Source organism: Asterias rubens, chromosome 8 (genome assembly GCF_902459465.1).
Source record: "Asterias rubens chromosome 8, eAstRub1.3, whole genome shotgun sequence".
NCBI classification, from domain to species: Eukaryota; Metazoa; Echinodermata; class Asteroidea; order Forcipulatida; family Asteriidae; genus Asterias; species Asterias rubens.
Window position 1 is genome coordinate 12,425,984 of NC_047069.1, and position 19,026 is coordinate 12,445,009.

Consider the following 19,026-nt stretch of genomic DNA (forward strand, 5'->3'; position numbering starts at 1 on the left):
TAATACTTGTTTTATACACCCATACTATACTCGGTGGATCAACCCAAATCCAATACTTAGCCATACCAGTATGATTATTATTGTTCATATGCATTTCAAAACGTTTTCATCGAGCAAACGGGCCGTATTGTAAATGGTGCTACGAAAGCCTGTGAGATCTACCAATAGTTTGGCCGGATAGATCCGTGTTTTAAGCTCAACTTGCCGGCCTATTCCAACCTGGACTCCGATTAGCTGCTGTCTAGACATTAAATTTGGAACAATTTGAATGTTGTAGAGGTGATTTAATTTCAAACAAGTCTTCAGCAGCGGAGCCTGAGCAAGATCTATAACCTTTCCGGACAGTACTGAATTACAAACGTGTTGACATTATTGAACAAACGTCAGCCGAACTTACTCGATTCTCAAGCAATGTGTTGTGTACGTCAGGCATTCAAGTATCACAAAAGTACCACACAAAGTAAAGACAGATATACAGCGAAGGCCTCCTTAAAAGCGAAGTGACTCAGAAGCGAAGCTTTCTCTTCCATCGGCCAAGAAACTACGATGGGCGCACCACCAGGAGGTCCGTGGCGCTGAGCAATTTTCTTAGTAAAGACGGGCATAAGTTTTCTCTCGTACGGCATCTTCAAGTCCATGGGGGTGTTTATAGATGAGTTTGTTGAGTACTTTGAATGCAGCACACGTGCAGCAGGGCTGGTCGCTACCCTTTCATTCACCGTTGGCACCGTAACAGGTAAGTTGTGAATTAGGTCTCACGGTGGAAGTTTGAAACGACAAGAATTCTAGCCCACAGATTCTAGCCAGCAGGAAACAATAAGTTAGAAGATGAAAGTCATTTTTTAATGGTTTAGTCTTTCCGGGATCTCAACGCTGGTTTTCACGGCATCATTTTATGGTATAGACGCCTTTGAATTGTACGGACATCGTTTTTAGAATAGTATTTATGGTAGATTAAGTCCGGTACGATCTCCGTTGCTTTAAGAACTCTTAAAAAAAATCTAAAAAAAAAAACCCGCTTATCAGCAGCATGCAGCATGACAGTCCTGCTTTTTCCAGAAGACAATTTAAGCACACTGATCGATACGTCGAATTTAAACCTACGATACTTTTCAGAAACATCCCAACTCATTTGAAGATTATCATTACACGGTGGTACCGCAAACCTACTACATGTATAACGTCACCACCATGCAAAGTTTCAAATCCTTACTTTAAAAACGTCTTTTCTCTATTTATCTATAAGACCTTTTTAGATAGCTTATTCTCTTGTCACCCCTTCCCTTCTTTGAGTGTCTACACTGGACACATTGGTAATTGTCAAAGACCAGTCTTCCCACCTGCTGTATCCCAACAAATGCATAAAATATGTTAAACAAACCTGTGAAAATTTGAGCTCGATTGGTCGTCGGAGTTGTGAGATACCTATATAAGAAAAAGAAAAACACCTTTGTCACAAGTTGTGTGCTTTCAGATGCTTGATTTCGAGACCTCAAATTCTAAATCCGAGGTCTCGAAATCAAATTTAAATTCAAGTCACTTCAAAAATGGTTTATTTAAACCTGTCTCGCAGTTAAAAACTTAATTGCACATGTCAACATCATAATATTTGTTAAACAAATCTTGGAAAATGGCTTCTTTCTCGGAAACTACGTTACGTCAGAGGGAGCAGTTTCTCACAATGTTTTATACTATCGACAGCTCCCCATTGCTAGTTCCCATGTAAGAGTTTAAGCTAGTAGCGTTTGTATTGTCTGTCTTGCTGTTTCGTCCCTGTCTGAAAGTTCTGTTGTAACTTGAGATCTGTTAAGATCATAGAGCTATGATATTTGCCTCTATTTTCACTGTGTCTCTTTAAATTATTGTTCTAGTAGTTCTTTATTATTATCCCAGTTCAGTAGACATTCCTATAATTACTTGTATCCGTGTAAAATGTAATAATTGTGGTAATACATTTCGAGTTGATTTGAATTGAATTGAATTACCGTAAACTTTGTGCCTATCGCTGTTATTTCCCCAATTGGTTTTGCCTTTTATAGGAATCTTTGTTGGAGTTTTAGTGAATATATTTGGAGCTAGACGGCTGATGATTGTAAGTGGTGCGTTAATTGCTGTGTCTTTCATCATGGCCGCAGTGGTATCGACGTCACTGGTCCACATTAATCTGTGTTTCCTCGTAGGCAGTAAGTATATTTTAATTAAAAGTCTAATTTATATTATCAACACGCATAATTCGTTCCTCTCTTTCAAATGAGTTGAAGAAAAAAAAGGCCTATTTTTGAGATTTTTTTAACACGAGTCTGATTCAATCCATTTAAAATCTCGAGTTGACAATGCCATCCCAATTCAGATATAAATGTTCTTTAAAATTACCTTATAAATGACACATAACTAAAAGAAGTACTTGAACGAGAACAAAGAAGAAGTAAAATTTTTAGTGAATACAGACATACAGTGCACATCAGAATGCGATATAAAACAAAAATCACTTTGACAACACAACGTGTAGCTATTGCTAACACAAATCTGTGTATGGGAAAACTCAATAATAAATAATAATAATAATAAGACTTGTAATGCGCACATATCCACCCTGCTGGGTGTTCAAGGCGCAGTAAAACCAAAAACAAAACAAAAATAATACACAACACAAAGAAAAAACAGACACAACAAAATTAGTCATTGAAAACCTGTGACATAAGATAAGTTTTGAGAAGAGACTTGAATTTTGCAGTACAAAGACAAGATCGAAGATTAAGTGGTAGAGAGTTCCAGATGCGTGGCGCGGCTGAAGAAAAAGACCTGTCACCCCATGAGTGTCGAGACTTGGGTTCAATGAGGAGAAGCATAGAACTTGATCGAAGATTCCTTGATGGAGTGTAAACTTGAAGCAGTTCAGAAATATAGTGGGGAGCCTTGCCATTAAGAGCTTTGTGGACAATGAGCATCAGCTTGAAGATGATTCGTTGAGAGATAGGGAGCCAGTGTAGTTGTTTCAGAATGGGGGTGATAGAACACGATTTTCTAGACAGTGTCACAATGCGGGCAGCAGTATTTTGGAGCCGTTGAAGTCTGGAAATCTTGTTGTTAGGAAGACTGTAGAGAAGAGCATTGCCGTTGTCAAGACGAGAAGTAACAAATGCGTGAATGACCTTTTCAGTGGCACTTTTGTCCAAGTACTTGCGAATCTTATCTATATTCCTGATGTGATATGATGATAAACGAACAATGTTGTTGATGTGTGGCTGAAGTGTCATTGATGAATCAAAAATAACCCCTAAGTTCCGAGCTTTCAGCGAGGGAGCTATCCGAGCATCACCGATGGAGATGTATGGCACTGAAACCTTAGTTAACTGTTGACGTGACCCAAATAGAAGGAACTCTGTCTTATCATCATTTAACTTCAGGAAGTTTTGTTGTGTCCAACGTCGAATCTCTTGGATGCATTTCTCAAGTCTTGCAATTTCTCAAGTCTCTCTCAAATTAATATTCCTTATCCCCGGTGCAAATGTCTCTCGTTGCGGGATACCCGCTGCCAAAACTTGGGATTCGAACTGCCTCTAGCTACCGGGCAACCTCGGTGTAGTCTAAAGTTGGTAAGACATTGCTCTAGAATTGCAAGGGTCGCGGGTTCGAATCCCACCCGAGTAACATGCCTGTGGTATTTGTTCACGGGACTCGGGGAAGTACTGAGAATACATTGCTAACACACATCGGTGTATATGGGTAAAAAAACAAATTAATATTCTTTATCTCCGATGCAAATGTAACATCTCTTAACGTTGCTTTCGTTGAGTTTCGCAAAAAAGCCCCGTGACGACATCCTTTTCGCATGAATACGTGTGACATCATGTTTGGGTTGTGTACATTGCAATGGAAAGAGCTCTGCTGCTCTTATAGCACAGTCGAAAAGAAAAGCTTCTAAAAGTTTAGCAGTAGACGTTGGATGGTTTTGTAGTCTTCAGTTCAAAAACTAGCATTTGCTTTTACTAGTCTTTTACTTAAATCCTTATAAATAAATGTAAGCCTTAATATTGCTAGTAATTAGTCGAACAAGTAGGTAAAATCAATGCTTGAGGGACTCTTCTTATTGAGATGTAAATAAAACCGACATTTTATTATTACCTGATAGTTTCACAAGATACTGGGCCGTGTAAAGGCCAGCATTAACAAAATGTCGATAAGTTTAAGATCACAGGCATGAGAATTTGCCCAAATCTCTATAAATAACCTTTTACTGGAAAAACACCATTTACTTGAACGGATTAGTAAATGGTCAGAGAAAAGCACAATAGCGGTGTATTCAGGAGTATAACAATGAGGCATGGACTCGCTGATAAATAGCGATTAACTAAAATGCAGGCGGGGCAGTTTCCACTTAGTCAAGTTTTTGATGGCGGCAGTAGCTATTATGAGGAAACAGCCAGCCTCTCTACGCCAGCGCTCCAGAGATTGGTTCTTTTAGAGCAATTAAAGTACACAACAAATTTTATAAGTAACATTTATCGTTGGATCATTAGACCAAGGGAGAAATAACCCTTTAATACTGACCCGATACCGAGCCATATATGCAACAATGTTGTTCAAGTAAAATCTCAAGCTCCTCATGCAGTAGCTTGTAAAAAATACAAGTAATTGCTACAGTATGTTAGTAAAATGTCGTTTTGTATTTATATGTCTATAAGTGAAAGGTAATCCAGCGAGCAAAATGTTCATGCCTGATCTTTGACTTTTCAGTCTTCTTGCTAATGCTGAACCTTTAACTTGATAAGTAATTGCTAGTTTTTATTTATCCGGCCCAAATGTCATTGCTCACTTTGGCTATGTCCCTTGTCTTTGTCCAATGTCGTTCGATACACAATATAGTTTGTTTCTATGTCCGGTCATCAAACGAATTCGAATGAATCACACAATATTGTTATACCTCTATAGAAATTGTGAAGTTTGATTGGTCGAGAACCAATCACGTGCCGTGCAACAAAAATACGCATGTATCATAGACCTTATCGCAAATACCAATGCGCAAGCGCAGACTGTTGAATGAGGTGCATTGTGGGATATATATGGATCAAATTTGGATACCAGCTAGACCACAATAGACCTTATCGCAAATACCAATGCGCAAGCGCAGACTGTTGAATGAGGGGCATTGTGGGATAGATATGGATCAAATTTGGATACCAGCAAGACCACAATGCACCTAATTCCAAGCTTTACGCGCGCGCCCCGGTATTTGCGAAAAGGTCTATGGCATAGATATAGAATAGAACAACTAGATCGGCCGCGCGTACATACGCGGGTTCTGACATGGGGGCCGCCATTGCCTATCTTCCGTGTACATTTTTACCACGTACATAGACCTTATTGCAGATAGCGACTTTGAACAACTGCGCATGTGCGCGCAAAGGACTGTGGGAAAAATTTGGCACCTCGCTCAAAAAAGTAAACAACGTTCAACGTTCGTACACGATCGATCGGTTTGCAAAATGGATGTGGCAGGAGTGAACGAGAAAGAGCTGATTGATAGAATAAATAGTTCTGGCATAGACGAAATAAGGTAATCTTTAGCTAAAGTGAATGTGCCAAGACACAGTAGTTAAAGACAAACTCCAAAGGCGACATTTTTTCGCGATAAAATTACTGTTTTTAGGTTTGCCCGTCTACGTCTGTAGGGCGTCGGAAGACTGACATTGACAAGGTCAATGGCGAAAAGTTGCAACACGGATCAGTGACCCTCCCGCAACCATCAGTCACCCTCGAAGGATCGGAAATAACAACCAAAACTTCCCACCAGTGACTCCGATTTGTGCTGATAAATACTTCGACAAAAGCATGGACGACCTCCATGACAAAAGTAAGACATTTTGTTCTGTTACAAAACAGAGAAACATTGCCAAGGTCATGATGATCGAGGACTGTCATGACTGTTTTACAAAAAATAAAAACATTTCTTATTCCTGGTCTAGATAGAGTCTAGATATAGCTGTGGATATTAAAGCCCATCAATGGTTACATTGTCTTGATTCGATTGTATCTGTAATTGTATGCCACTAATCAGCAATGACGTGGACGTAAATAGAATAGCTTGGTAGTTGTACATTTTTAAAACTTTATGTGGCAGATGATACTTTTTCCTTATTTCTCACACCATCAACTTTTTAGGTCTACCACTGATATGGTTCAAAATTAAAGTGACCAAAAGTGACTAAGTAATTGTGGTTTATACTTATATTTATTAATATAAATCTATTTCTACCTCCATGGTTATACCGTAGATCATGACATGACAAGTACGACAAGGTTCTGGTGTAGGTCCTAGCATACTTCTAGTTTCTAGAACTTAGAAGTAGTCCTAGCATAAACATTTTTTATTCAAGGGTTCAGTTTATACAAGTTTGATGTACACGTATTGTACGAACATGATTCTGTGCATAATATAATTACATACTTTGTGCTTTGTTTTGTGCATGTATTACAAAAATGATACTTTTAGTACACTGTACCATAAAGCATCAAGTTGGAAGCTTTATTGTTAGACCCTACTGGTACTGTAATAATGGTATGTTTGTTATGTCTATAATGTTATCATATGATATGAGACTATGAGTTTTTGTAGGTTTGTAATTTGAAAAGCAAGGACTAGGTCACATGAGCGAAACCCTTCTTAAGGTAGGAATTTGAAAAAAGAATATAACTTCTTTTAAATTTTTGTTTTCAAATAAGTTTGATTTATTCAATAAAAAAAAATAGATTCTGCATTGGGCATACTCAAAAAATAAATCCTTTTGGTTTTACTTGGAAATTGTCACCATTTAACTTTATTATTTTGGGGGCAACTATCCCAATTAATACATTTTTGGTTATGATAGACTAATAAAAAGCCATATTGAGAAGACTATTTATACAGTAACTCGCTTTTATATTCTTTATAAATAATCTATATTTGTACATCTGTTAAACCTGATTCTAAACTTATATACTGATAGGTCTCATTTTGTAGTTTAAGTGGGTGAAAAGTCATTTCAAACCTTGCCATCAAAGAAGAAGTATTGTGAGCACTTAAATGTGATTCTCTGCAAACTCTGCATCTTCAAAATTTGGATTTAAATTAACAAGTAAGTAGACTGGCACTGTGGTCAGGTGGTTCAGGGCCCACTAATAATGGGTTCAGTACTGCCAGAGGCAATTTGTTATGTATTAAGCTGTCTCATGACTTCACAAAGCCATTATTAAAACAATTGATATTTATTAAGCTGCAGCCACCTTTGGCAAACATGTCATGCATGTCAGAGTCCTTGTTCACAAAAAGACTCTAGAAGAGGGGTCAGACTATCTGCTATACCCACAGGTTGGAATGGAATCTAAAGATGACTGTGCCATGATAAAACTGCAGCTATGTATAAAACCTATGACAAACTCTAGTTTGTGAATGCTACATCATGCATGTTGTGAATTTAACTCCTGGGGTTGGTGTGAAAACAATTGTTCACAATCTAACCAGCATCTGTAATTATTTGACCCATTTTATGGTGAGAGTTTAAAGGTTTCATTGATAACTGTGGGTACACATAATTTAACTCTTGCTGAAAATAAATCCAAACCTGTCACACTTTTTGTTCCATATATTTGTTTACAAACAATTTTTTATTTACAATTTCCATCCTTTAATTTTTTTTCTTCAAATATTTAAATTGGTAATATTAACTTTATAACACACTTGGTATTTTCATGGCCCCTTAAAAACACTTACATTGCAGTTTACTTTACTCAATTATTATCTACCCTTGTTTGCCTCAGGTATTGTTCATGTTGACTGTACTGAGGCGGTTAACTACAACCCTCTAGATCTTTGCAATTGCAACCCTTGGTATTATTTAAATCTTTGCATTATAAAGTATTATTGTATGATTTAAGTAACCAGAATAAATGAAGCTTTAAACTCTTCAAGACAGTGGAAATGGACGTTTGGACAGTGTTATTGTTTGTATTGTATTGTATTATTCTACTTTCTCTGAGAATTGTAGCCTACAACCGCAGGACGCCACGCACAGGCATATTAAGAAGCACTTGCGATACCTTTAGGTGTTTTCAAAGCCCAACAGCCGACAGAACGCTTGCGTCACAGTTCACTCTGCAATTAACATTTATCTTTTCATCGCCAATTTACGTGTCATCAGTCAAAAATGGCCTCAAGAGCATGAAGACACACATACACACACACAGCCTTTAGTCAATTCAGAAGATGGTCAATGAGCTCTCCTGCAGCAAAAGAAGTAGGATGTGGTTGGTCGAGTCCACAAAACAACAGTACAGATCACATCTTTGGAGTGAACACAGAACTGGGAGAATAACTGCTTCCAATATGAGTGCTGTCACGAAGCATGTTGATGCACAAGTAATTATCTGAAAGATAAAGCAGACAAAAACTAAGGGAATAAATGAGTGGTTACAAGTTCTTAAAAAGGCGTTTAAAACAGGCAGGGTCGTGGTCGTTCAGCCCTTGTTCCTCTTTTACCTATCTTACTTGATGACCTGACATGTGTTGCATTTTAATGACTGAGACAATTTTCGGATGCACTGTGTGGTGTGTGCGTAGTTAGTCTTGGTGCAAGCCTTTCTTGTTTTGCTTTCATACCCAGCGCGGCCAACTCACAAACATCGCCCGTATCGGTGAAACATCTAGCACCAAGACCAGCACATATTATGCATAAACATATCCGAAAACAATCGGTTATAAACAGCTCCAGCTGGTCTTTATCACTCGTTAACTTTAAACACCCTGACCCCACGTGAAGCGCTTTCCACCACAACAGGAATGCAGATAGCGAAACTGATTGAGGCATTTATGAATGATCTTTTGCCTTGTAAATCATAACCAAACACTCTGCCCTGAAAGTCAGTCATGACTAATATGACTATGAGCAAATTAATGAGCAGTATCATTATCAGAATATTGATATTATATAACAAAAATATAATATCAATATCTGTTATCTCTAAAAAATGTTGAGGAATATATAATTGAATAGGCCTATGTTTCTTTTTTAGTTTCTACCACCAATCACACATAAATCTAGCCTATACAATACTCAAGCTTGTTGGGTTTGACATGCTTGATGATTTAATCATGACCCGGTCATGATTAAATCATCAACAAGCTTTATTGATATTTTATTAAACTATTTTGTGTTCATTCAAAGTCAAAAGAACATGCATGGACCTACCTACGTATGTACGTACATGTACACTCCCTCGTTCTTCCGTTGTTGAGTCGCAAAGCACACACACTGGTCCGATGGCATTAATTATTGTCGTAGTTTTTTATATTAATAATACACATCTGACATGGCTAAATAAAGCGTGGAGGTACACCCATTCGTGGGTGAAACTGTCTTCCGCCACAGAAGCATGACCGTCCACCACAAACAATGTCAATGTTTACAAACTTATTGTTTACAAAAAAACTTTGTAGAACACGTTACGTGACGACCGTATAACTGGAGGTGCAAAATATTTCCCACAATCCTTTGCGGGACGTCGGATTTTTGCTATCTGCAATAAGGTCTATGGAGAACAAAAACTTTTTCTACATAGGCAATGACGCGTATGTACGCGCGGCCGATCTAGTTATTTTAATTCTATATCTATGGTCTATGGCTAAAGATGCGCGCTACGCGTAATGCACAGCGCGCCGGGTAACATGAAAAGTCATGTACACCGGTGTACATCACCTTGATCGTTCCCACCGTTGGTCGATTTCCAGCGCTGTATGAAACACGCGCGGGTTCGAGGGAACTGTCAGGAATTGTTTCTTGTTCGTCTGCTAATTAAACAACGAATACTCCGTCGTAAATGTTTAAGATTACAACAGAACTTCGAGAAGAGGTGCAACAATTGTATAGTGTTACCTTTTTGTTTTACACAATTCTGCAGGCTTCGGATACTCCGTAATGCAAACTATGTCATCCGCAGAGCTGTTGCAGTATTTCCCAGATAACTTCGCTTCCGTGAGTGGAATCAGCTCGGTAGGGGGCGCTGTTGGTATAATGATTCTCCCTCCCGTGGTGCAGCAATTAATCAAGCTGTATGATTGGCGAGGTGCTCTGGCTCTTCTCGGTGCTATGTCGGCAAATTACTGCGTCTTCGCTGCTCTGGTAAGACCTCTGCGTACCAGAAACTCCTACACACCTATAGCTGATGGTGAGCCGAGCTCTTCAACTAATCCACCTCCCAGCGAGTCACTCTGTGATAATTGGAGACAAAGGTTAGGAGCAATGGGTGAGAAAATTGACATTAAAATGTTCGTTGATAAACCAGGATTCGTCACCACCCAGGCTGTCAATTTCTTATGTGGGGTTTTATACTGTGGTTGGCATATCTATCTCATCCCGAATGGTATTGCACTAGGGTTCAATGAGACAAAGTCGTCATTCCTGGCTACTTTTGGCGGCTTCGGGGCCGTGTTTGGACGCCTTTCATCCGGCATTTTAATCGACTGCGGACTCCTCCAAACACATAATCTCCTCGCTGGGTCGTCTTTCCTGCTGGCCTTGGTGTGTCTCCTTGATCCCATCGCTGCACCATCATATGAGGCAGTAGCTGCCCTCGCAACTCTTGGCGGGTTGTGTTTGGGAGTAATCTTTCCCTTAACGATCGTCTTGTCAGTTCGTTTTCCTGAAGAGAAAAGAGTGTCTGCCCTATCTTGGATGTTGGTATTTTTCGGTACCGGTATGTCAGCTGGAAGTTTCCTTTTCGGTGAGTATTATAAGAACATTTCCAATACATGGCACATAAGCCTATCTCATCGGTCTTGGATGAGACCGGTGGGGCCGAACGATAAACACTTTTTGAAACTTTGGGCGCTAGGTGGCGGCAGCAGACTTACCTGGTGAGTCTGCTGCCACCTAGCGTCCACAACAAATTCCCCATTTCTTTAGTAATATTCACCAGTGTCACCAGTGTTACTTTTTCTATTAATTGTGCTGCATACAGGTTGGATATATGACGTGACGGGTGATTATGGAGTTGCTTTCTGCATGATGGGAGTCATTTCTGCTGTCATGGGTGTGTTGTCTTTGACGTTAGGGTCTACCTGCTTTCCGTGTAAAGCTCGGGAGTAAATATATAACTTTAGGTTAGGACTATTTTCAAAAACATGTCCCCGTCTTCGCCCAAAATAAACTTAAACACGCAAGTCTAAAAGTGTTTAAATGCAGAGAACCGACAATCAGCCCTTATTTAACTTCCTTTTATCAAGTTTAAATTATATTTTGTTTTGTTAATTTGTTGTGTGTGTAAGGTATGATTGTTTTTCTGAATTAGCTTCTTTGTAAGTTAAACAAGTTCTTCTTAATTGTTTTGATTCATTGTTAGCTGTTAAAAATTACCGGATGCATGCAGTTCAAGCAAAGTTGAACGAATGAATTATTCAATGTCACAAAATGTAAACTGTTCACGTTAAAGGGACTGTACACGTAATCAAAATATATAGGCCTATTAGCAGGAGAGCTGTTGATAGTATAAACGTTGTGATAAACGACTCCTCTGAAGTAACGTAGTTTTATAGAAAGAGGTAATTTCTCACTAAAATAATAAAAGACTTCTGGCCAGAAGCCTTTTATTCCTATCTGAAATGAAACTATTTTGTACAGCAAGGGTGTTTTTTCTGTCATCATTTTCTTGCAACTTCAATGACCAATTGAGTCCAAATTTACACAGGCTTGTAATTTTATGCATATATGTTGGGATACACTAAGTGAGAATACTGCCGTCGATTTCACAAAACTCTTCCTAACTTAAGACTAATCGTAGGACTTAAGACGAGTCCCAACCCTGCACTGTAGCATGCAGACCTTAAGATTAATCCTAAGTAAAGACGAGTTACTCGTCCTAACTCGAGATAAGACGAGTCCTAACTGTTTGTGAAATCGACGGCAGGTCTTTGACAATTACCAAACGTGTTCAGTGCCTCGTTCGTGTATTGCACAACGTATTCCCAATTCACCTGACTTAATTTATCACAGCAACAACCTTGGTTGTGCTTTTGTGTGAATCCCATCTCATGTGTGATGTTTTAGCTTTAATTTTAAAAATAAAAACCGTTGCAAATTCCAACAGACGGGTAGTTATACACTAGCCTACAATATTGGTTGGAGAAAATAAACTACTATACACAATATATTTCCAATAAAGAAAGTGAAACGAATAATATTGGAGTCTCCCCGCTGATTGTTGAGGCAACCTTGAATCCACCCCAGGAATGCTTGACTCAGTTAAACATTAGCACATACAACCATACACATAATTGTCTTACAGCGCACGAAGTCATATCATCCACAAAATATAGTTTACCCATATTCAAACACTGCCGTCAAATCGATCCACAAATAACTCGTAATCACTGACTGCATTGTTTGTACTTGTTTTATGCCTCTGAAGAAGGTCCGGATTGGATCGAAAGCTAAGGCCATCTACCCTATTCATTATTTATACATAATAAGAATATTTAGTTAAATAACAGTAAAATTACTCACATTGCATTTGGTTTCAACAATGCTTGTATCTTCAAGCCCGAGATTCCGTGAAAATTTGCTTGTAGCTGGTCAGGCCTCCAACACCCGCCGGGACCGCTACCCGTATACGGGTAAGTACGAGAGTCTAAGAGCTGTCCTCTCTGGTCTGCTGGTTCCCTCAGCCCGAAAGCAGCACTCTCTGCAAAACCCAAAACGAAAATCTCAACCTCTGAAAAGCATTCTTTTGGTTTAGCTTGTATACAAATCCATTTAGAATCGTCACCATTTAGCCAAAATACATGTGACGTAACAACTGGATTTTCAACTTTTGATCCCCAATGTGTGGCTTTGTTTAAAGCCATTGTACACTTTCAGTAAACAGTATTGTCCTAGGCCCACACTTCGTGTATCACAACTTGTGTATAAAATAACAAACCTTTGAAAATTTAGGCTCAATCGGTCATCGGAGTCGGGAGAAAATAACGGGAAACCCACCCTTGTTTCCGCACGTTTCGCAGTGTCATGACATGTGTTTAAAATAAATCCGTAATTCTCGATATATCGAGAATTGATATTGTTTTAATGTTTTCTCAAAAAGTAAAGTATATCATGGAATAATATTTCAAGATAAGTCTTTCACCATTACCTTCTGTAAACCCTGTAAGTTATTTGAAATCCGTGAACTTTTTGTTTCTGTTCCGAAAGTGTCCAATGGCTTTAACAAAAACACAAAACGGAGTTATTCTCCATAACCTCTGTGTATACAGAGGTTATGGAGAATAACTCCGAGAATAACTCTGTTGTATGTAGTTAGTATTTATATTACTATTCTACTAATTTCGAGCAATTGTAACGGCATTGAATTGAAAAGAGCATGACGGAGGGATTAACGGATTAGCCGCAATGCAGTATTCAATTTAGAACGAACATCGAAATAAGCGAAATTAAAAAGATACCCGCATGCAGAAAACAATTAAAGTTACCATAATAAGTCTAATTACTGTGTATGGGTGAATTATTGTAAAAAAAATTCTAAAATACGCGGGGGGATGACGTTACCCGCATAGTAATGTGAAGAAAGGCAACAACCTGTAAGTTGTTGTCCTAGATTGATCCTTTAGGGGTTCTTACCTTAAACTTCTTCTCCCTTGTCAAAATGACAAAAATGCACACCGCTGAGCCCATGTGTCCCTGCAGTTTGTCAGTCATGATGTGACAAAAGGAGAGAGTCTTGAAAAATTCCAGCTTTACGAATCACGGCTGTAGCTCTGTCACTCCAACGTCATAGATAATCCCAATATTCTTTATCCCGGAAGCAATTATAAAGTTGAACTATAACTTAATCCTCGATAAATTGCATGCGCGCTTCTACCAGTGTTGTGCAGGCAAGCTGTTTTGTGTTAATACGTAATTCGAAATCCCAAATATACAGTGAAAACACGACCGGTACCAACATCCAAGAGGAGAAACAGAGGCCAACAACAGAGAAAGATCACTGATTTGAACAAATTGAACGGGCTGGAGGGGCTCAAGACAGCTTAATACCTCAAGAACGAAGCTTCCAGGCTCTTCCAACGGGGCCCGGAAGGACCTTAGCAATGGGCGCGTCACCAGTAGTAGGTCCATGGCGATGGGTGATTCTCCTAGTAAGGACTGGCGTATGTTTCGTGTCCTTTGGCGTCCTGAAGTCCATGGGGTTGTTTATAAATGAGTTTGTTGAGTACTTTGAATGCAGCACACGTGCAGCTGGTCTTGTCGTTAGCCTCCCATTCACCATTGGTAACGTATCAGGTAAGATTTGTTTTTTTGCCTTCTATGAAAGTTTCAAACAAGAAAACAATCCAACATGTTTAAAAGTATCATCATGAAAAATGTAAACATCCAAATTACGCATATATTTTCATCACGATTATCGATTTTAGAGCACACTTTCTTTGGTCTATATTTTGGTGTTCTTATACAAGCTGCAGTTAACAATGAAGGTGTGACCAATCTTAAACATGAATTGTGCCTTTCCAGGGATCTTCACTGGAGTTCTACTGAAATTATTTGGAACGAGACCATTGATGCTGTTCAGTGGTGCTGTAGCTGCAGGATTTATCATCATAGGTGCAGTGGTATCGACGTCACTGGTCCATATTGCTTTGTGTTTCATCGTATGCAGTAAGTATTTACGGTATAACATGCTAACATCACAGAAGATTTGTGGTTTCGAATCCCCAAAAGCATATGTCTTATGATTATTTCGAAGACATAGTTTCCTTTTCTTGTAGGCATAAATTACTCTTCTTTAAATTACTTGTTTGTGAAGGGAAGAGAAAACATATCTTATATTTTTATTAATCTGTGTAGGTTTTGGAAATGCCATGGTGCGAAATGCTTCAGTCGCAGCTCTGTTGAAATATTTCCCGGATAATTTCGCTTCCATGAACGGGGTGAGTTTGATAGGAGGCCCTGTGGGTATGATGATCGTCCCTCCCGTGGTTCAGCAACTGATCCAGCTTTATGATTGGCGAGGTGCTCTGGCTCTTCTCGGTGCAATGACGGCAAATGTTTGCGTCTTCGCTGCTTTGGTAAGACCTCTGCGTACCAGAAACTCCTACACGCCGATAGCTGATGGTGAGCCGAACTCTACAACTAACCCACCTCCCAACGAATCACTTTGGCACAAATTGAGACAAACGTTTGGAATAATCAGTGAGAAAATTGACCTCCAAATGTTTGCTGGTGAACAAGGATTCGTTACCCTCCTGTTCGTTAGTTTCCTCGAGGGCTTATTGTTCTGTGGTTGGCATATATTTCTTATCCCGAATGCCACTGCTCTGGGTTTCAATGAGACAATGTCGTCATTTCTGGCTACTTTTGCCGGCTTGGGAAGCGTATTTGGGCGTCTTTTGTCCGGTTTTTTAATCGACCAAGGACTGCTGCAAGCACATTCCGTCTTGGCTCTCTCAGCTTTCTTGCTGGCCTTGGTTTTTCTCCTTGATCCCATCGCTGCACCATCATACGAGGCAGTTGCTACCCTTGCCACTATTGGCGGGTTTGCCATCGGAGTCGGCTATCCATTACTAATCGTCTTGTCGGTTAATTTTCATGAAGAGAGAAGAGTGTCTGCCCTGTCTTGGATGTTTTTGTTCACTGGTTTCGGTATGTCAACAGGAGGTTTCGCAATCGGTAAGTGTAGAATCGTGCTTTATGATAATACAGCCCAATTCTTCTGTGATATTGCCGCTCCCTATAGACCGTTGTTTCGGTTGCAAACATTGTTGACCAGGACTAGCGTTTCGAACGGGCGGGCCTGTAGTATCACACCCACAATTTGTTTCGGACAAGTTTGACTCGTACACAAAAAAACACGCCGTAAAATCAACTAAAGTCTTCAATGTTCTTAGTGAGTTTTAAAGCACTTGACTCCACCATTTACTATGACTCCCCCATTAATATTTACTATTCCAATGTTCAATTGACCATACTATGACGAATTGCAACGACCCCATCGATCGCTTATAGTATCGAAAGCATGGGCCGTATGAAAGGTCCTGCCTATTACATGAAACCTATTTCCTAAAAAAATGCGTAAAAAAATGAGCAAGATGATAAATATGCTGCCACTTAGTGACCCTAAAAAAACACGTTCTATTTCTAATCACTTCTTTGCCATCGTGTGTTATTCATTGGTTTGTATATGTTGTATGCAGGTTGGATATATGACGTGACTGGTGATTATGGAGTTGCTTTCTGTACGATGGGAGTAACTTCTGCTGTCATGGGGTTGTTGTCATTGAAGTTGAGACCTACTTGCTTCTCATGTAAAACTCAGGATCGGGAGTAGGATTGAATGAACTCAAGGCAATTTTGTTTAACCTTAACACGATTTTAAGGCTTTTGAACATTTTGAGAGTCTCCTTACAGGCAGTGGACACTATTGGTGATTACCAAATTTCTTGGTGACCAGTAATGGGGAGAGGTTGATGGTGTAAAACATTGTGAGAAACGGCTCCCTCTGAAGTGAGGTAGTTTTCGAGAAAGAAGTAATTTTCCACGAATTTGATTTTGAGACCTCAGATTTAGGACTTGAGGTCTCGAAATCAACCATCTAAACGCACACAACTTCGTGTGACATGGGTGTTTTTTCTTTCATTGTTATCTCGCAACTTCGATGACCGATTGAGCTCAAATTTCCACAGGTTAGTTATTTCTTGTATATATTGAGATACACCAACTGTGAAAGCTAGTCTTTGACAATTACCAATACAATTACGCACGACGTGCTTGATTGTACACAGCTACATGAGTTCACTCTTCACTATTTACCCACAAGTAGGTCGGGCTATATTTAAGTTCAGGTTTGGGCTACATAGGTCGGGCTACATTTGGATACAAATTTGGTGTTTAATGTTGTTTGGGCTACATTTAGGTACAGTTTCGTTCTTGGTCCAGCTAAAACTGGGTTCAAATTTTGAGCTACATTCAGGTGTGGGTACATTTGGGTACAAGTTTGGTGCTACAGCTAGGTAGGGGATACATTTAGGTCGGGGAGACATCAAGGATCAAGCTTGGGCTACATTTAGGTTGAGCCACATATTGAAACAGTTATGTGGCTGCAATAAATAAATAGGTCGGGCTACATAAAGGGCTTGGGCTACTACCGGGTGTCTCAAAAAAAAAACCTATACACTTTTGAAATGGCTGCCGAATAAAAAATAAACGATTCTGGGGAAAAAAGTTTGTTTTTGTTTATAGATAGCTTATGGTCTCAACTTTCATATGACACCAACAATTCCGAAAATTATTCATGGCTGGGTGAGCACTGCTCACTTTTTTTGAAGTGTTTAAAACAAGGCTGCGCAGGAATTAGCCTTCCAATTTGAGAGCTTACAAAAGTGAGGGTGATGTAATAAATTCATGCTCAAATCGATCAGTTTTGGTTTGCTGAGTGAAGTTTATGGTTGATTAAACCATTTTTTTTTTATATTCATAAGTGAACAGGAAATGCATTTTTGTTCTTGTAGCATTGTAACTTTCCCTGGTAGACTCAGTGGTGTCTTCATGTGAGTCGCGATGGCGTGATGGTACATGTAGCAATTTCCATGTTACAAACTGTGTTTGTTTTTTAACATCTGTGACTTTTAATAAAAACCTTCATCCCGCATTTCAGTTATTGTAAGATGAGTTGAACATTTCAATGGTTTTTTCTTAATAATCAGATTGGGATTATGTACAAAGATTGTTCAATAATACGTTTTTTATAAAACAGGAATGTCAAAGATGTTGGCTACTTATTCTTCAGGTTACCCATTGACCTGAAGTAGCCGAAATCTTGGATTGAATTGTGTAAGCTACAAAGGACTTACCTCTCATCCAACAGGAAGGCTAATTCCTGCGTAGCCTTACTTTCAACCCTTCACAAAAGTGAGCATTGCTCACACAATCATAAATTATTTTCAGACTTTATGGTGTCATGTGAAAGTTGAGATAATAAGCTATCCATACACCTAAACCTTTTCCTCCAGAATCATATACTTTTCATTCGGCACCCATTTCAAAAGTGTATAGAAATGTTGAGACACACGGTATAAGGTACTACACACTCTTACATGCCCGTATGGTGCACATGTACGACTCGTTATGAAAACAATTTTGCTTTATATTGTTTTATTTTGTTTTGTTTTTTGTATTATCAATTTACAAGGAGGTAGTGACGTTTTCACGCATATTCAATTAGAGCATACAATTGAAGTTAATTTTGTTGAATCAGAACTGGCATGAAAAACGTCACACACTAAAACTACTTTTAACTGTGTAAAAGTCACCGTAATCTATGATTTTGTTCTACTTGGTGCATAGGTAACCTCATCTAGTTTCAACAATTAAGTTTAGTGAATCGTTTGTGTGGTGTGGTATTCGAATGGTTGACCCTAGTTATTCGGATGGACTGTTGCATACTCTGCAGGGCAGACCAAGGCATCCTCGGTAACATTAATTTTCCGTTTTTTTGTTTCCTCTTTTATTTATTCATAGGCCTCTATTTTAATCATGCGAAACTGTATTTTATTGTAGTGTAGGCCTATATATATTTTATGTGAATTCAGTCAAGTGCAGTTTAATTTATTTCATATTTCATTTGCATTTAAATTTTTATGTATTTTTTCCTCTTTTCAGTAATTAATTAATTTAATTGGTTGTGGCGTACTTTGTTGAATTGTGTGTTACTGTTGACATCTTCTTTTTTATTCATTTTAATTTCATGCAAAACTGTTCTGTTCTGTTGTACCCCTTTTAAATTTTTTTTAATTAATAGTTAATTAAAAAGGAGTATTGAATTGAACAAACTAAACGGGCAAGAGGGAACAGAACAACAGTATACCTCCATAGAGAATCTTCCCCATCCATCGGGGCGCTACTAGAAACTACGATGGGCGCACCAGTTGTAGTTCCATGGCGATGGGTGATTCTCCTAGTAAGGATGGGCGTAGATTTCGTGTCCTTTGGCGTCCTGAAATCCATGGGGTTG

At 38.9% G+C, this 19,026-nt stretch overlaps 2 protein-coding genes across 2 annotated transcripts; both read left to right on the plus strand.

Moving 5' to 3' along the window:
• Window positions 1-636: 636 nt before the first annotated feature.
• LOC117293591 (monocarboxylate transporter 12-like) lies at window positions 637-11,120 on the plus strand. The gene is made up of 4 exons (XM_033775950.1): window positions 637-736; window positions 2,040-2,183; window positions 9,934-10,755; window positions 10,993-11,120. Exons 1-4 carry the CDS (start codon window positions 637-639, stop codon window positions 11,118-11,120), a joined length of 1,194 nt encoding a protein of 397 aa, XP_033631841.1.
• Window positions 11,121-14,110: 2,990 nt separating this feature from the next.
• LOC117293592 (monocarboxylate transporter 13-like) lies at window positions 14,111-16,344 on the plus strand. The gene is made up of 4 exons (XM_033775952.1): window positions 14,111-14,303; window positions 14,532-14,675; window positions 14,865-15,686; window positions 16,211-16,344. Exons 1-4 carry the CDS (start codon window positions 14,111-14,113, stop codon window positions 16,342-16,344), a joined length of 1,293 nt encoding a protein of 430 aa, XP_033631843.1.
• Window positions 16,345-19,026: the final 2,682 nt, after the last annotated feature.